Below are 20373 nucleotides of genomic sequence, written 5' to 3' on the forward strand. Positions count from 1 at the left end.
TAATCGCAGAACTCTGTGGAGTGTGGTGCAGACAGCCCAGCACATCTGTAGTTGTGAACTTCCCATGATTCAGGACGTTTACAAAGACAGGTGTAAGAAAAGGGCCTGTAGGATCATTGGGGACCCAAGTCACCCCAACCACAATCTATTCCAGCTGCAACCACCTGGGATTGGTACCGCAGCATAAAAGCCAGGACCAACAGGCTCCGGAACAGCTTCTTCCACCAGGCCATCAGACTGATTAACTCACGCTATTTTGTGTGCATTTTTATGTTACATTGACTGTTCCATTTATTATAAATTACTATGACTGCACATTTAGACAGAGACGTAACGTAAAGATTTTTACTCCTCATGTATGTGAAGGATGTAAGAAATAAAGTCAATTCAAGGTAGAAAGATCATCAAGTGTAAATTTTGCCTTGTCTCAAATAGATCACTCTCCTTTCCACAAGTAAATACCACTTGATCCTACCTCCCTTCAGGTCATCTTGAAAACGACTGATTTATTGCTTGATCATCTGTCAGAACAATTTTAAAATCTAGTTAACACAAGTCATAATGAGTAAACATTGGCTATCTGGCCCTTGCGACTGCTCCACCATTTGAGATTATAGTTCACTGTCTACCTCAGTGCTATTAACCTGCATTATCCTTAATTCTCTTGATTTCCGTAACATTTCAAATTCCACTGACCTGTTTTTTAATGAACTAGATTCACATCCTGAGCGAAGAGTTTTTCTCTCAACTCATTCTGAAATGGCCTAACCCTTATCCTAAGCCTGTGATCCTTAGTTCTAGGTATTATTGCTAAGGAAACATCCTTCCTGCATCCACTTTATCAAGCTGCATCAGAATTTTGTGCAAAGTAAATGGCCTCACACTTTATCACTTGCTCTGCCCCGACTTAATTGGTCTACATCTCCTTTCAAGCCTCTCTGGATGCAGCTTCCTTCCTCCAAGTCCACCTAGCTTGACAGCAAACTTTTGAAATATGTTTGGTTGCCTCAGCCACCTCAGATTAAGATTATGAAAATTTAGCAACAATTTCCTGCAATAGCCCAAAAGTGGTAAGAATATAACCAAGACCAGTCTGCACTTCTTCATACTTTACTTTCTAGCCCTCAGCTATTTCTCAATGCATGCCAGGCCATTAACCAGAGTCCCAGGGTCTCTAACTTTTTTTATCTACTGCTTGGGAACTTATTGAAAGTACCATATCATTAAATATTCAGCTGTCTGCTCCGATCACCAGAGCCATATTCAGTAAAGGCAATTAAATCATACCCATTCACTTCTACTTGTAATGTTATTTCATCTGTTGTGAATGCTTCATGAGTTCAGATATAATACCTTTAAATGTTCTCTTTTTAAAAAATATTTTCTGTACTTTGGAGACTTTTGCTGCTTTCATGTCCTCTGCTTAATTATTTACTTTTTTAAAAAAAAACTGAGGCCTACTCTTCCTGCTCTGCTTCTCAACTCAAAGCTCCCCTCTCCCTGCCAAGCTAACGGTACTGCATTGCAGGTTGATGCTCACATCCATTGTGACAACCTCAGCTTGCAAGCAAATGGAAATCTAGTTCCATTTCCATTTGAGTTGAGATAACTACAATGAGAAATATTACTCAAAGCATCAGTTAAAATCAAAATTATAATATTAAATTAGATTATAAGGACACTCAGTCCTTGTTTATTGTCATTTAGAAATGCATGCATGATGAAATGATACAATGTTCCTCCACAGTGATATCACAAAAAAAAGGACAAACCAAAGACTAACACTAACAAGACCACATAATTATAACATAATAGTTACAGCAGTGCAAAGCAATACCATAATTTGATAAAGAACAGACCATGGGAACGGTTAAAAAGTCTCAAAATTTCGATCGACTCCCGATAGTCCCCGATAGCAGGCAGCAGAAGGGAGAAACTCTCTCTGCTATAAACCTCCAGGCACTGACAACTGTCGATGCATTGGAAGCACCCGACCCCAGCCAACTCTGAGTCTGTCCGAAAACTTCGAGCCTCCGACCAGCCCTTCAGCACCGAGCACTATCTCTGCCGAGCGCTTCGACCCTGTCCCGGCCGCTGAGCAACAAGCAAAGCTGAGGATTCGGGGCCTTCCCCTCCGGAGATTCTGGATCACACAGTAACAGCGGCAGCGAAATATGCAGCATAACATGAATGCAATTATATCCATTAATCTTTTCCAAAGTATTAACTAATTACAAGACAAATGAAAAGGTCAGCCAAATATAAATAAATATTAACAGAAAAGACTTCACAAAAAAGAACTGTGGATAGTGAGAAATATTGTTAAAGGATTCTGCAAGATGTAGACCAACTGGAAATGTGGGCAGAGAAATGGCAGATGGAGCTTAATCTGGACAAATGTGACATATTGCACTTTGGGAGGTCAAATGCAAGGGAAAAGCATACAGTAAATGACAGGATGCTGAGAAGCATTAAAATAGAGAGGGAGCTTGCAGTGTAATTCAACAGCTTTCTGAAAGTGGCAACATAAATAGGTAAGGAGGGGGTAAAGAAAGCATATCTGCCTTCATTCGGTCAGCGTATCCGGAAATTATGTTGCAGCTGGACAAAACTTTGGTAATGCTTCATTTCGAGAAATGTGCCCAGTTCTGGTCATCGCATTACAGAAGGATGCAGGAGCTTTCAACCGGGCATACAAAAGGTTCACCAGAACGTTGCCTGAATTACAGAGTACTAGCTAGGAGGAGAGGTTAGACCAACTTGTATTATTTTCTCTTAAGCATTGCAGGTTGAAGGACAAGCTGACAGAAGTATATAAAATTATGGAGGCATAGTTAGAATGCACAGCCTGATAGTGAGAAGAGGAAAAGTTTAAAAAGGACAAGTTTTTATTTAAAAAAGGTATCAAGAGCAGTAGGTGCTTGGAATACGTTGGCAGGGAAATGGTAGAAGCAGATAGGACAGCAACATTTAAGAGGCATTTCAACGAGCACATGAATAGGACATCAAGAGACTACGAACTACGAGCAGGCAGATGAGATTAGCTTCGAATGGTATCAAGATTGGCCAAAGGACCTGTTCCTCTGCGGTATCATTCTATGAAAAATAACCAAATTACAGATGTCCCAATGACAATACGAGAACGAGGTTGGAGGCGACACATCAGATGTACAACAACTCTGGCAGGGTTTGCAAGACATTACTTCCTACAAAGCAAAACCCAATAGTATTAATGGCAGCGATGCTTCACTACCAGATGAAGTCAACACCTTCTATACCTGCTTTGAAAGGAAGAATATAACTACAGCTGTAAGATCACTGCTGCACCTGATGACCCTGTGATCTCTGTCTCAGAGGCTGATGTTAGGCTGTCTTTAAAGAGGGTGAGCCCTCGCAAAGCAAAAGGTCCCGATGGAGTATCTGGTAAGGCTCCGAAAACCTGTGCCAACCAACTGGCGGGAGTATTCAAGAACACTTTCAACCTCTCATTGCTACAGACAGAAGTTCCCACTTGCTTCAAAAGGGCAACAATTATACCAGTGCCCAAGAAGAATAATGTGAGCTGCCTTAATGACTATCTCCTGGCAGCAGTCACATCTACAGTGATGAAATGCTTTGAGAGGTTGGTCATGACTAGACTGAACTCCTGCCTCAGCAAGGACCTGGACCCATTGCAGTTTGCCCATCTCCACAATAGGTCAACGGCAGATGTCATCTCAATGGCTCTACACACGCTTCAGACCACCTGGACAACATAAGCACCCATGTCAGGACGCTGTTCGTCAATAATAGCTCAGCATTTAATACCATCATTCCCACAATTCTGATCAAGAAGTTACAGAACCTGGGCCTCTGTACCTCCCCCTGCAATTGGATCCTCGACTTCCTAACTGGAAGACCACAATCTGTGCAGATTGGTGATAACATCTCCTCCTCGCTGACGATCAACATTGGCGCACCTCAGGGGTGTGTGCTTAGCCCACTGCTCTACTCTCTATATACACATGACTGTGTGGCTAGGCATAGCTCAAACACCATCTATAAATTTGCTGATGATACAACCATTGTTGCTAGAATCTCAGATGGTAATGAGAGGACGTATAGGAGTGAGATATGCCAACTAGTGGAATGGTGTCGCAGCAACAACCTGGCACTCACGTCAGTAAGGCGAAAGAGCTGATTGTGGACTTCAGGAAGGGTACGATGAAGGAACACATATCAATCCTCAGAGGGATCAGAAGTGGAGAGAATAAACAGTTTTGAGTTCCTGGGTGTCAAGATCTCCGAGGACCTAACCTGGTCCCAACATATCAATGCAGCTAGAAAGGCGGCAAGACAGCGACTATACTTCATTGGAGTTTAAGGAGATTTAGTATGTCAACAAATACCCTCAAAAACTTCTATAAATGAACAATGGAGAGCATAGGGGGTGGGTGGGGCTACTGCACAGGACCAGAAGAAGCTGCAGAGGGTTGTAAATCTAGTCAGCTCCATCTTGGGTACTAGCCTACAAAGTACCCAGGACATCTTCAAGGAGCGGTGTCTCAGAAAGGCAGTGTCCGTTATTCAGGACCTCCAGCGCCCAGGGCATGCCCTTTTCTCACTGTTACCATCAGGTAGGAGGTACAGAAGCCTGAAGGCACACACTCAGCGGTTCAGGAACAGTTTCTTCCCCTCTCCCATCCGATTCCGAAATGGCCATTGAACCTTTGGACACTACCTCACTTTTTAAAAAAAATAAATTTGTTTTTTTTGCACATTTTTTAATCTATTCAATATACATATACTGTAATTGATTTACTTTTTTTCTTTCTTCTATATTATATATTGCACTGAACTGCTGGTAAGTTAACAAATTTCACGACACATGCCAGCAATAATAAACCTGATTCTAATTATGTATTTTTAAAAAATGGAACATTAAACTTTAAGGTTTGCGCCCAAGACACACAAAATAAAAGGCTCATGATTTATCTAGATTTGACAGATATTAAAAACAGAAGCTACATTATTCTTCATACCCTTAAACCTAATTGTTAAAATCCACTGATCTTCATTCCAACATTAAACACATGGAATACAATTCAAGATAGGAATGGTGGGGATATAATCCCTCATGATATTCATACACAGACTCAAGCAAAGGAGAAAGGAATTCCAAAAACTAAACGGAAGTAAATGTCTTCAGAAGTAAATGGGCAAGGAGAATTATAAATGTCTTCTTTCCTTCCAAGAAAATTAGTTTTAATTGCTCATTTAATAATATAATGTGACTGTTTTAAGTAGGGAAGCAATGGTCAAGTTTCATTAACAGCAAAACATCAATACAACATAGACCTACCCAATGCTGCTGTTGTGTTAATCTGAATTATTAGCCAACTGTGGGACTGATCTGCAAATGATCCAAAAATTGTGAAAATGGTACTTTTTTCTCCTGGCTCAGTAAGCAATCCATATACAACAATATCTGCTTTAGTGAAGTTGAAGGTCTTCCATGTCTCTCCCTCATTGGTACTATACCTGTTTAAGGAAAGACATTAATGAAAATGCAAATATTGTATCAGTTTACTCTTTAAGCATCTATTCCTTGCATCAAATTCTCAAAGCACTGAAATTCATATCATACAATAAAACACTAAAGCAAAATACAATGGATAATGGAAATCTATAAAGAAATGAAAAAAGCTTGAAGTATTCACATAGACAAATTTATGACTTTAAATGTATTACATGACTATATTACTATAATACACCTATATTACTTGACTTTTAACAATTCCAATATTTTATGCTTTATATTCTCCAAAATATTGTTTCAAAACTGAGAAAAAGGTTGTAGTTGCACAGTCTTAGTCACTTTCACATCACACGTCCCTTGGGAAATGTTGATAAAGGTAAAATCATACAAATACAACATTTTCTCGTTTCATTTTTGAAACAATATCTTGTAGAAAGTAAAAGCAGAAGATACCGTAAATATTCAAAGTAGTGTTGTTCACTGTTTGAATGCAGGAACTGAGAGTAGAGTCATTTAGTGTTCTGCCAATCCCTACTAAAAGCCATGTCATTCTGACCAAACTGTTTTTGTGATGACAGCTAAGTAGCAAATGTTGGCAGGTACACAGGAAAAATCTCACCTGTTCTTCAAAAATTGTGCAGAAGGGCCTGGGAACGAAAACAATCCAAAAGATGGTACACCTATGACAGTATAGCAAATCTTCAGAATTGCGTCAGTGAAGGTGAGAAACTTGTGCCCCAATCTCTGCATTATGATACAAATTTGAATCTTTTGAAATCACTGGCCTGTGGAAAGCAGCCAGTGAGTGAGTGGGCTAGTGAAGGAGTGGAGCTTTAAGGCTTTGACTCGAGAGGTTTCGATGAGAAGAGGCGGAGGACGAACTTGCTCCCAGTTAGTCTTTACAATGCCTCCTGAGATAGTGATGTGCCTCTCATGTGAGATATGGCAGTCTTGGGAGAACACCCCTCTCCCGCAGAGTCACATCTGCCAGAAGTGCATGCAGCTGGGCGATCTGGAAGACCGTGTAAGGAACCTGGAGCAGCAGCTAGATGACCTTCGACTCATAAGGGAGAATGAGGCAGTCATAGATGAGAGCTACAGGGAGGTAGTCACACCTAGGCTGCTAGAAGCAGGTCGTTGGGTGACATTCAGAGGGGGGAAAAGTGAAGGTGAGCAGACAGGTAGTGCAGAGCACCCCTGTAGCCATTCCTCTGAATAATAAGTTTACCATCCTGGATACTGTTGGCGGGGACGACTGACCAGGTGTGAGCCACAGTGGCAGGGCCTCTGGCACTGAGTCAGAGTCTGTGGTGAAGAAGGGTGGGACGAAGAAGAGGAGAGCTGTCATCATTGTAGACTCTATAGTCAGGGTAGCAGACAGGAGATTCTGTGGACGTGAGGAGGACACCCGCATGGTTTGTTGCCTCCCGGTTGCCAGGGTCCGGGATGTCTCTGACCGGGTGCATGACATCCTGGTACGAGAGGGAAAGCAACCAGAAGTCGTGATATATGTTGGTACCAACGACATAGGCAGGAAGAGGGATGAGGTCCTGAAGTGTGAGTTTCGGGAACTAGGCAGAAGGCTGAAGAACAGGACCTCAAGGGTGGTGTTCTCAGGATTGTTGCCAGTGCTACATGACAGTGATGGTAAGAATTGGCGGAGATGGCAATTGAATGCGTGGCTGAGGAGTTGGTGCAGGGAGCAGGGTTTTAGATTTGTGGATCATTGGGATCTCTTCTGGGAAGGGTGGGACCTGGACAGATTGGATGGGTTGCACCTGAACTCGAGGGGAAGCAATATCCTTGCAGGTAGGTTTACTAGCATGGTTCGGGAGGGTTTAAACTAATTTGCAAGGGGGATGGGACATGGAGTGATAGAGCAGTGAAAGAAGTGCATGGAGTAAAGCCAGATCTAACATATAGAGAGGCTTTGAGGAAAGAGAAGCAGAATAAACGGTGTAAAGGTAGTAAGGCAGAAGGGCTAAAGTGTGTGTACCTCAATGCAAGAAGCATCAGGAACAAAGGTGATGAACTGAGAGCTTGGATACATACATGGAATTATGATGAAGTGGCCATTACAGAGACTTGGCTGGCATCAGAGCAGGAACGTATTCTCAATATTCCTGGATTTCAGTGCTTTAAAAGGGATAGAGAGGGAGGAAAAGGGGAAGGAGGGGTGGCATTACTGGTCAAGGATATTATTACAGCTACAGAAAGGGTGGGTAATGTAGCAGCATCCTCTTTTGAGTCAGTATGGGTGGAAGTCAGGAACAGGAAGGGAGCAGTTACTCTATTGGGGGTATTCTATAGGCCCCCTGGTAGCAGCAGAGATACAGAGGAGCAGATTGGGAGGCAGATTTTGGAAAGGTGCAAAAAATAACAGGGTTGTTATCATGGGTGACTTTAACTTCCCTAATATTGATTGGCATCTGATTAGTTCCAAGGGTTTAGATGGGGCAGTTTGTTAAGTGTGTCCAGAATGGATTCCTGTCACAGTATGTGGACAGGCCGACTAGGGGGAATGCCATACTAGATCTAGTACTTGGTAATGAACCGGGTCAGGTCACAGATCTCTCAGTGGGTGAGCATCTGGGGGACAGAGACCACCGCTCCCTGGCCTTTAGCATTATCATGGAAAAGGAGAGAATCAGAGAGGACAGGAAAATTTTTACTTGGGGAAGGCAAATTATGAGGCTGCAAGGCTAGAACTTGCAGGTGTGAATTGGGATGATGTTTTTGCAGGGAAATGTACTATGGACATGTGGTCGATGTTTAGGAATCTCTTGCAGGATGTTAGGGATAAATTTGTCCCGGTGAGGAAGATAAAGAATGGTAGGGTGAAGGAACCATGGGTGACAAGTGAGGTGGAAAATCCAGTCAGGTGGAAGAAGGCAGCATATGTGAGATTTAGGAAACAAGGATCAGATGAGTCTATTGAGCAATATAGGGAAGCAAGAAAGGAGCTTAAGAAAGGGCTGAGAAGAGCAAGAAGGGGGCATGAGAAGGCCTTGGCGAGTAGGGTAAAGGAAAACCCCAAGGCACTCTTCAATTACGTGAAGAACAAAAGGATGACAGGAGTGAAGGTAGGACCGATTAGAGATAAAGGTGGGAAGATGTGCCTGGAGGCTCTGGAAGTGAGCGAGGTCCTCAATGAATACTTCTCTTCTGTATTCACTGATGAGAGGGAACTTGATGGTGAGGACAATATGAGTGAGGTTGATGTTCTGGAACATGTTGATATTAAGGGAGAGGAGGTGTTGGAGTTGTTAAAATACATTAGGATGGATAAGTCCCCGAGGGCTGATGTAACATTCCCCAGGCTACTCCACGAGGCAAGGGAAGAGATTGCTGAGCCTCTGGCTAGGATCTTTATGTCCTCGTTGTCCACAGGAATGGTACCAGAGGATTGGAGGGAGGCGAATGTTGTCCCCCTGTTCAAAAAAGGGAGTAGGGATAGTCCGGGTAATTATAGGCCAGTGAGCCTTACGTCTGTGGTGGGAAAGCTGTTGGAAAAGATTCTTAGAGATAGGATCTATGGGCATTTAGAGAACCATGGTCTGACCGGGGACAGTCAGCATGGCTTTGTGAAGGGCAGATCTTATCTAACAAGCCTGATAGAGTTCTTTGAGTAGGTGACCAGGCACATAGATGAGGGTAGTGCAGTGGGTGTGATCTACATGAATTTCAGTAAGGCATTTGACAAGGTTCCACACGGTAGGCTTATTCAGAAAGTCAGATGGCATGGGATCCAGGGAAGTTATATAACCATATAACAATTACAGCACGGAAACAGGCCATCTCGGCTCTTCTAGTCCGTGCCGAACTCTTACTCTCACCTAGTCCCACCAACCTGCACTCAGCCCATAACCCTCCATCCTTTTCTTGTCCATATAGTCATCCAATTTAACTTTAAACGACAACATCAAACCTGCCTCAACCACTTCTGCTGGAAGCTCATTCCACACAGCTACCACTCTCTGAGTAAAGAAGTTCCCCCTCATGTTACCCCTAAACTTTTACCCTTTAACTCTCAACTCATGTCCTCTTGTTTGCATCTCCCCCACTCTCAATGGAAAAAGCCTATCTACGTCAACTCTATCTATCCCCCTCATAATTTTATATACCTCTATCAAGTCCCCCCTCAACCTTCTATGCTCCAAAGAATAAAGACCCAACTTGTTCAACCTTTCTCTGCAACTTAGGTGATGAAACCCAGGTAACATTCTAGTAAATCTTCTCTATACTCTCTCTATTTTGTTGACATCTTTCCTATAATTCGGTGACTAAAACTGTACGCAATACAACAAATTTGGCCTCACCAATGCCTTGTACAATTTCAACATTACATCCCAACTCCTATACTCAATGCTCTGATTTATAAAGGCCAGCATACCAAAAGCTTTCTTCACCACCCTATCCACATGAGATTCCACCTTCAGGGAACTATGCACCATTATTCATGGATCCCTCTGTTCTACTGCATTTTTCAATGCCCTACCATTTACCATGTATGTGCTATTTTGATTAGTCCTATGAAAATGTAACACCTCACATGTATCAGCATTAAAATCCATCTGCCATCTTTCAGCCCACTCTTCTAACTGGCCTAAATCTCTCTGCAAGCTTTGAAAACCTACTTCATTACCCACAACTCGACCTGTCTTAGTATCATCTGCATACTTATTCATCCAATTTACCAATCCATCATCCAGATCATTAATGTATATTACATATAACATTGGACTCAGTACAGATCCCTGAGGCACACCACTAGTCACCGACCTCCAATCTGACAAACAGTTATCCACCACCGCTCTCTGGCGTCTCCCATCCAGCCACTGCTAAATCTATTTTACTACTTCAATATTAATACTTAACGATTGAACCTTCCTAACCAATCTTCCGTGTGGGACCTTGTCAAAGGCCTTACTGAAGTCCATATAGACAACATCCACTGCTTTACCCTCATCAACTTTCCTAGTAACCTCTTCAAAAAATTCAATAAGATTTATCAGACATGACCTTCCATGCACAAATCCATGCTGACTGTTCCCAATCAGACCCTGTCTATCCAGATAATTATATTTACCATCCCGAAGAATACTTTCCATCAATTTACCCACCACTGACGTCAAACTCACAGGCCGACAATTCTGGCCAAGTGGATTCAGAATTGACTTGCCTGCAGAAGGCAGAGGGTCATGGTGGAGGGAGTAATTTCAGAGTGGAGGGTTGTGACTAGTGGTGTCCCACAAGGATCTGTTCTGGGACCTCTACTTTTTGTGATTTTGATTAACCACCTGGATGTGGGGGTAGAAGGGTGGGTTGGCAAGTTTGCAGATGACACAAAGGTTGGTGGTGTTGTAGATCGTGTGGAGGATTGTCGAAGATTGCAGAGAGACATTGATAGGATGCAGAAGTGGGCTGAGAAGTGGCAGATGGAGTTCAACCCGGAGAAGTGTGAGGTGGTACACTTTGGAAGGACAAACTCCATGGCAGAATACAAAGTAAATGGCAGGATACTTGGTAGTGTGGAGGAGCAGAGGGATCTGGGGGTACATGTCCACAGATCCCTGAAAGTTGCCTCACAGGTAGATAGGGTAGTTAAGAAAGCTTATGGGGTGTTAGCTTTCATAAGTCGAGGGATAGAGTTTAAGAGTCGCGATGTAATGATGCAGCTCTATAAAACTCTGGTTAGGCTACAATTGGAGTACTGTGTCCAGTTCTGGTCGCCTCACTATAGGAAGGATGTAGAAGCATTGGAAAGGGTACAGAGGAGATTTACCAAGATGCTGCCTGGTTTAGAGAGCATGGATTATGATCAGAGATTAAGGGAGCTAGGGCTTTACTCTTTGGAGAGGAGGAGGATGAGAGGAGACATGATAGAGGTGTACAAGATATTAAGAGGAAGAGATAGAGTGGATAGCCAGCACCTCTTCCCCAAGGCACCACTGCTCAATACAAGAGGACATGGCTTTAAGGTAAGGGGTGGGAAGTTCAAGGGGGATATTAGAGGAAGGTTTTTTTACTCAGAGTGGTTGGTGTGTGGAATGCACTGCCTGAGTCAGTGATGAAGGCAGATACATTAGTGAAGTTTAAGAGACTACTAGACAGGTATATGGAGGAATTTAAGGTGGGGGGTTACATGGGAGGCAGAGTTTGAGGGTCATACAACATTGTGGGCCGAAGGGCCTGTAATATGCTGTACTATTCTATGTTCTATGATTGTAGTAGTCAGTGCTACCCACAAAATCACAGCTGAAGACTGAGCAGATGTCCTGAATGACTGGTATTGCAAGAGAGCCAGGATATGTGTGTGTGTCTATATGTATATATTATATATATATTTTTTTTTAATATAAATTGTAGGTGAAGTTATAACACCAGCCAAAAATATTTGATTTTTAGATGTTTTAATAATGAACATACTTTTGTTAAAATTCAAAAGGTAGTAAATTCTTTACTCACTTCACTTGATTAGTCCGTGATCCCTCAGCAATTGCCAACAGGATGCCTCCGTGATCAGCCCAAGAATAAAAGTGAGGACCCTTGAGGGCCTGAACAAGAGGGACAGTAGGATTCAGAACACAATTACTTCCACTGCTATGGTACATTTCCTTCAATTGTCAAATATCTATGCAATACATTAAACATAGGTCCAAGAACTGACAACCCAAACCTCTGCCATTATCAGTATAAAAAATGCAAAAACAAACTTTCTAAATCTTATTTTTTCCACTCCTGTGGTAAACAGCCCAACATTAAATGTGATTTGTATTTCAGTGATTCAGTATGATTTGCATTTTTCCCATTTTAACTCACAAGTCAAATATACTATATGTCTCCAAACGTAACTAAAAAACAAAATACCTAGCTGTGAACATGAAGAGCTATGGGCATATTAGAAGGTGGGATTACATTGAGTTGAATATCCCATCCAGCAATGGCTACCGAGTCGCAAACTTCGTACAAATGAGAAAATGTCAACTCTTCAACTGTAAAGTTTATGTAATACAAATCAGCAACCTCTGATCACAAACACAAGCTTGTTTAGATGCAGCTCGACTTGCTGTGCAAAGTCTTATCAGTCCATTTCAAGAAGCAATACTGTGAATCCAAGTTAATAGAGTGGATTATGAATTTTGATTATGCTGGTTCATGGATTATAACATTTTCTTCCATTGCCTACATTACTAATATAATAGCTAATTTACACAAAAAAAGCTCCCAAACAGCCATGACATAATAACTGAATAACCATTTGCTTTTTGAGTGGCCAAGGGCTGTAATAGAACTGCCCACCAGAAATGTTTTACAGAAATGAGATGGGTTAGCCAACCCACAGTCTAGACCAAATTCTATTTATGAGCATCGTGTTTTTTTAATTATTAGAATTCAGCAATTAAATAAAATGCTAATAATCTTGATAGAGTACCAGATTCTGTGACAGATAGCTTCAGATTAAAACTTGTAATAGTCACTTCTTTTAACATCACAGTAGGTAATAATAAATAGACAGTATGTCTGATAATCTTCAACATACAGCAAGTCCCCCAATCTCATGAATGAGGGGGATACTCTAGTTGGCATTAATATTGAATTGGTGGCTTTAATGGTGATGCATAATGCCTTTTGCAATCTCTGAGTCCCTTCATCTCATCATTCATGACATTTCTAACTGCACAAATTGGGTCAAATTTCACTTCTTGGCAATAATGCCCCTTTTTGAACTGTACATTAAGATCTCATTTACCCTTTTCCTTAGCATGATGCATTGCACTCATGATTTGAGATAGTTTCTGCAGATATTACATAGTATTTCATCTCTTGTGGTGTCCTCTAGATCTTCCCCTCCCTCTTACTTTAAAGTTCTTTAGTCTCTCATTCAAATCTTCTCACTTAAAAACTCAAATTTGGCCCAATTTATTTATCCTATTTGCTCATTACTTGCAAATTGAAAAAAAAAATACCAAGTTGAGTGCACTTTGTTGTATGTTCTTGCAACATATTCCCTCCCCCCCCCACAATGATTTAAAATTTGGTCTAAAATATAGCTAGTTAAAGGATAATAAAATAAGTTGGATGAAAGGATATTACCTCACGCCACCGAGCCCCAGCACTACTTGAAACATATACATTTGGTTTGTTTGCCAAATTCTTGCCAGTGGAACCTAAAGGAAGAGGAGAAATAGACATTAAATCATTTCCGAAAATTACTGATGTTCAACATAAATGGAAAATACTAATTATGCAGATTTTGGATTTACCATACGTCTTTTCATTAAATAACACGTTACAAAGTCTTAAGGGAAATATGTAAAGATATGTACTAACCAAAGAAATAATTGGGGAACAAATTTTTGCAGCATGAAGAGTGCTATAGTTACTACATTTGCACCAGTGAGATAACATGCACTGAGAACTGAGAAAATGCATCTTTGTTACCAATATGCATACCGAGTCAAATGACAATAACAAATAAAATCAGAAGTTCCAATTACCTTTTCACTTATCAGTTAAGGGAAGCAAACTGTTTAGTTAAACATCAGTTGTCTTGACCTCAAGGCCACTATACAGTTACTCATCCATAAGAAACTTGGGGGGACGGGGCAGGTCATTTAGCAGATCAGCAAGACAATTAACCTGTTCCTTGTGTCATTTTCCTACACTAACCCCATTGTCAATGATTCTCTTAACATCTTATAAAATAAAACCTGATCTCTGCCCTGAATATATTCAAATACCAAACCTACATATAGCTGTCCGAGGTAGTGAATTTCAAAGATTTACTGCTCTCTGCATAAAGAAAACTCATCTCCCTGTCCTGAAAGGCACATCACTCATTTTAAAATTGTGATTCCCATTTCTTAGAGGAAAGACCAATTCATCATCTACCTTGTTGTGCCTTGGGAATTTGTTTCTTTCCATTGTACTATTTTGTTTAAAACTTAGAGTACACAGGCCCATCTTTCCACTTAATCACTCCTTTTTCAAATCCCTTATCATAAGAATCAATCTGGTCAACCTCACTACATTCCCTAGATTGCAAAAATACCCTTCCTTCATTCAGATGATGCGATCAGTACTTAATATTTCCATATAAAAATACAGACATTGTTCTATTTGTATGGAAATAGTCTTCTAATAAAGGCCAACATACCAACTGGCATTCTATTTGTTTATACATTTGCATGCTACTTCAAGTGACTTACGTAAAAGGACACCCAGAACATTCCGAACAATACCTTTGAAACTGCTATTTTATATTTTCTACCAGTGATGAACTTACATTTTACGATACATTTTCCATCTAACATGTCCATTCCATCAGTATTTTCTGAAGTCTAGTCTCCTCACAGCCCACGTTGCCTTCCTGCTTCACATCTTAAGAAGGCTTAGATATATCACACTTGATCCCCTTGTCCAAAATCATTAAGACAGATTATGAACAGTACATTATCCCTACTCCATGTGCTCTAATTTTGTTTAATCCTATGTGTTTCACCTTAGTGAAGGCTTTTTAAAAGTCCAAAAAATGCCAAATCAACTGGATCACTCTCATCTACACTAGTTGTAACTTCAATAAATTTTGAAAATAATTTGTCAAACTGGATTCCTTTTTTAAAATGTTTAAATTACTATTTTTACCTCCTCCATAATAGATGTCAGCACTATCCCTACTGCTGATATCTATAATTCCTCACACCTTCTCCTCTTCATTTCTTAAAGAGTGGACTGCATTTGCTACCTTCCACTGAACTGTTATATGAATTAGCAGAGTATTAAGGGCCAACCATTCTATCTACCATCTACATAGCCACCTCCTTCATAACTCAATTACATAGGTAATCTGGTCCTGAAGATTAATTGCCTTTCAATGTCACTAATTTCTCAGGTGCCAATAATATCAGTGTCAGTTTCCTCAAGGTCCTCATTTGTTCTTAACCAACAATCCTCCATTATTCCAAAAGAGATCATCAGTTCCCTTTTCCATGAAAAAAAAATTTAATTTCTCTAATTAGCAAATATCTATAGAAGCTCTTACAATCTGTTTCTTGCAAGCCTCTTGTGTTCTACTGTCACTTTTCTCAACAATGTCTTGTTAGTTTTGCAGAATTCTGAAATTTCACCAATTTTTAGATTTTTGGCTTTTTTGTCTAGAAAGCCATTTCCATTGACTTAATAGCTTTAAAATCTCTCGGAAAAACAAGAGGAAATCAAATTATCTTAAAAACTGACATTTATTAACTTGTACTTAATGCATTAACTATTTAAAAGCTCATCAACCAGCATTGGATGCCATATCCTTTAATGTGCTTGAGTCCAGTAACTCCTATAAACCAGATCTTTGAGTGTTTAACTTTCAACAGCGATTCTTTAAAAAAAAGATTTTAATCTCATGAAATTTCTCTCATACAAATGTACTGAAACACAACAGCTGTTGTCGACACAAGTACAACAACAAGAGTTTGGACTTATATATTCTCAGCATAGAAAAATCTGTGTCATTGTGTTTCACATCAAAATAAGTAATCTTCACAAGGAGAAAATAAAAACTTAAGAGCATATGTAAACTGATGGAAATCCAAGTTTGGCTGCAGTGCAAGACTATGCATATCTTGTTTTTTGTGCCACTATGACATATATTTCCAAGAAACCTATCTATTACAGAAGAGTGTGACAAAATAAAAGTTACACAAACATTCAACTAACAAAGACGATCAGTTCACAAGATACAAAGGAAAGCCTGCTTTGTCGAAATGACTTCTGAATTAATATCGGTGAACATTTCATTATTGCTAATAAACTGCTATTTAGTATCAAAATTCAGTACTAAATAACAATTTAACAGGTTTATGAAAAAGAAAACAAAAAGCATCACCTGTAGCAATGATAAGGCCTGGTGCCGATTCTTTGGAAAGAATAGGGACTCCACGACGTTGAAAATTCAACAACAGACTATACTGCTGTACCAGATGGAGTGAGCAACCGCGCTCAATCTACAAAACAAAAAACAACGCATTCCAGTAACCTCAACTTTAAGTTACTCAACAGTGTTACAATTACTACCATCCAATCTAATAGGATTATTTCAGAATGGAAGGTATTTTAAAATAGTGCATCACCATCTTTTCAGCTGCCACCTATAGAACCATGACATTCATCCTATTGTTTCTTTTTTAGGGAATTCATTGTCTTTCAGTCCCATTAAATTTTCAATTTGCTTCTTCTCAATTCTGATTACCACTGTCATTAGGCACTTAGACCCTGACTATTCCCCCCTCACCACTTTATTTTGCCTTCTATATTGAATACAAGTACAAAATAATTTAATGCTGTGATTTCTTTACTCCCCATTATAACTTATCCCATCCTTGAAACTAAGAGGCGATGCTTCCTTAGCTCATCATTTCCATTTCACTCTGGAGATTAGTGTTTAAATATTTCTTAACAATTTACTCACAGTCTAATACTCATCATTCAGCACTTCCCAAAACACTTTCTCAGCCTTGCTGACAAGATAGATCTGTCCCTTCCTGTCATTACCATCCATACCTTACAGTCTATTCGTTCACCGTCACTGTTAAAAGCAGGTGCCTCCAATAGTTCCCAGGTTCCACCCTTATCAAATGTAATCACTGATCTCATGTTCTCTTCAGTGTAAGACCCATTCGTCTGTGTAGCAATATAGACTCCGCGCAGTCCTTCTACACGATGAATATCTGCGAATGGTTCATTTGCAAAGTACCTGTCATTTAGGAACAAAAACAAAATAAACTTTCTTAAAGGCAAGTGGAATGTTTGTTACTGCATTCACTGAGTTAACATTATACATTTCAAATAAACCTTTTCTGCTAGGAAAGATACAAATTAAAACCAAAACAATATCAGCATATCAGTCTCATAAGCAGTGAACCATTTACAAAGGAAATCAAGAAATCTTTATTTTGTAGCAGTCCCAAAAGTAATGGTCTTTTCTGCATCAGAGAATCTCAGGGCAGTTGGAAAACTTAATGGTGTAGTACCACTTGTAGAATACTCAGTTAAGATTCTGTGGGATGCAAAAAGATTGGGGAAGGAGAGAAGGAATGCAATATCTGCCAAGATTTAACCAGTAATCTGCACAAGAAATATGATTTGTAGTCCTGGGTTTAAAAAAAGGGGTAAATTCTGAATTAGATTATTATTAGAGCGCAACTTCTCATGGACAAGTGCAAAGACTTATAAAAGGAACAAAAGCTGATTTCAGATTTGTCAGGATGCAATTTACAATTTATCATTTTATGCATTAAAACAGTAAAATGCAAATACCTTGCACTCATTTAAGATCAAATTATAAAGAAAACAACTCAGGTTTGATCCCAGATCAAAGCTTGATTGACATCATTGCAATCACTAAGATTATCTATATTTCACTGTGGTGATAGCAGCCACCTCTGCTGTGAGTGCAGCTGACTTGCCTCCAAAACCCTCAACACACATCAACACTGGATCTCACCATTGCAATGCTAAGTTCCTCATTCTTATTACCCATGTCTAATTTTCCCTCAAAATCCTGCTTACTCATTGCCTTACTGGCTTCCAATCTGACACCACAGGCAATATAAAACTATGTCAGAATTCTTCCATGGTTATAAACCAATCTTTTTCAAAACCCATCCAGCCCCAAGCTTCCATTAGTGTAAATGTTGCATCTGCCTTGTCGGCTTTGTGTCTGGCTCAGGGCTGTCAGATTGCTTGGGAGATCTTGTTCAAATATGGGACCCATGGGTCAGTGAGGTAGTCAATTTCCAGGATGTTGCTCTTCTGATGAGATCTTAGTTTTAAGATGATAGAATAGGCCATCTCTCCTTGTGGTTTATTTTATTAAGTCACAATTGTGAGATGTTTTCCTGCAAGTCTCCAATACTCTCCTTTCATACCAACACAGGCTATTCTCTCACCAAACCCTCTCTATCACCTTAGCAATATACTGCATCTTTGATACAAAATCCTCTTTCTCTAATGACAGGTTTGAAATGCCTTATACTCTGACCCTTACAATATTGTATTCGTACCAGTCTCACTGGATTTCCTATGCTAGTGAACTAAGATAGATTGAATGGATTTTCTCATCTACAATTACCTTGTGAAGTGGTATAGATTTTTTTTTCTAAAAAGCACATCTTTTATCCTACACTTCCCAATACAGCTTCAACATGCTCCTTAACTGCATCTTTGGTTTTATTTTTATCTTAAGATATACAAATTAACAGACTCTGGTTTATTATTCATCTATTGTGAATCCAGCAATACTTTCATTAAATTAAAATAGCAGAAATATTTTGTGAAGGTTACTTTTTGTGTGCCAAGAAAGAAGAATGGCTCTTACCAATTTCACACTGCTCAAGGAAACCAAAATAAATAAAATGGCAAATGAGCTAATGTGATAAGAACAGAATTTTTAAAAATCTTGTCTTTTTAAGGAATACAAACTATGAAAGCTTAGGTGCATGATCCAAAATTAAATGGGGATTTTTGGCAAGGAAACAATCTACTACTTCAATAATGGAAATGTCAGCAACTTTTACAGTAACCATTTCCCTACTGGTTTTATTGTAGGTCTATTATACAAGTAAACATAACATCCTGAAATTTTGCTCATCCTTTGACAAGGGAGTGGAAGTACAGTACATGATGAATCATATCAAAGTGAAACGGAGTAGCAGTTGTCCATTAGATTGTAGCAGCAATTTCAAATCCACTGATACCAAATACCAATTTAGTCAGGTGGTGCCTCGATAAAATATAGGTCTGAAATTTTTAGGAGACCTATAGCGCAAATCTAACTAAAGACCATATTGTCCAAATAAAACGTTTCTAATATGGATCAAGATCAAAAATGATTTAAGATTGTCTACAGTGCAGCAGCTATTTGGGCAACTTTCAACATTGGTAGAATAAGTAGGATATCAGATATTCAATGAACAGAAAAATTTAAAATGAGATGGTGAAACAAAAGATTGTAGTTTGTAGATACACAAGTAACTAAAAGTATACATTTATCTTATCATACAGCATTAGTAGCAACTTTTATCTTGAAGTCTAAATTTCTAAGCCAGGTTATAATAGTATTTTATATAGCAGCACTGAGGTCAATCACATGCCCTAGAAAAGAACAATATCATGCAGTCTTCCTCCAAATAGACAATTACAATGAATGGAAGTGAACTTAGCTAGCCTGAATCCTTTTGTTTTGCAGAAACAAGCCCACAGCAAGGTGACTACTAGTATGAAATGGATAGCCAACAAAGATTAAAATTTGGGAATTATAAATAGTTACAATTTTGACAAAGATCAAAGGCAACATCCCAACAGAATGGAAGAGCTTTATTTTAACTTAGAGCACATAGAATATGTGACCAAAGATATTTTCACTGAGAACAATTAGATACAGAACATTTTCATTTCTTTCAAGCACCACAGTGTTCATTGACCTACCTCACAAGAGTTGTACTTCCTGCACCTCCTGGACGATAATACAGTACATTTTCCAGAGACAGAGAAAATTTTAGGCCCTCTGCTTCAGAGATGTAGAGATTGGTCACATTACTGTTAACATTGACACAAACAAACACTTGCTCTTCCGATGCATCAGCCACATAATACTCCTAAGTAATACATAAAGACAGTATATTCACATCAAAATTTGCACAGTTGTTACTTAAAATCAAAACAAGTAAAAAAAAATGAAGGTATATCTACTGCACAATTACAGCTAGATGGATGACATTTCCTGAACTCCTAAATATTATTAATATGGCATACATTTACATTCTGTTGAAAATGGTGTGGTGAATAAAAAGTCACTTAGC

The 20373-nt window shown here is 39.5% G+C and overlaps 1 protein-coding gene across 2 annotated transcripts in view; it reads right to left on the bottom strand.

Moving 5' to 3' along the window:
* sorl1 (sortilin-related receptor, L(DLR class) A repeats containing) overlaps positions 1-20373 on the bottom strand; it is a 258600-nt gene that overhangs the window by 135361 nt on the left and 102866 nt on the right. For both annotated transcript variants that reach the window (XM_063038299.1, XM_063038298.1), the window contains exons 8-13: positions 20000-20169; positions 17075-17267; positions 16401-16518; positions 13616-13689; positions 11987-12075; positions 5342-5520 (exon numbers count right to left, since the gene is read on the bottom strand). In XM_063038299.1, coding sequence (XP_062894369.1) covers positions 5342-5520; positions 11987-12075; positions 13616-13689; positions 16401-16518; positions 17075-17267; positions 20000-20169 — 823 coding nt within the window. The remainder of the gene's footprint in view (positions 1-5341; positions 5521-11986; positions 12076-13615; positions 13690-16400; positions 16519-17074; positions 17268-19999; positions 20170-20373) is intronic.

The sequence above is a fragment of the Mobula hypostoma genome, chromosome X2 (genome assembly GCF_963921235.1).
Source record: "Mobula hypostoma chromosome X2, sMobHyp1.1, whole genome shotgun sequence".
NCBI lineage: Eukaryota > Metazoa > Chordata > Chondrichthyes > Myliobatiformes > Myliobatidae > Mobula > Mobula hypostoma.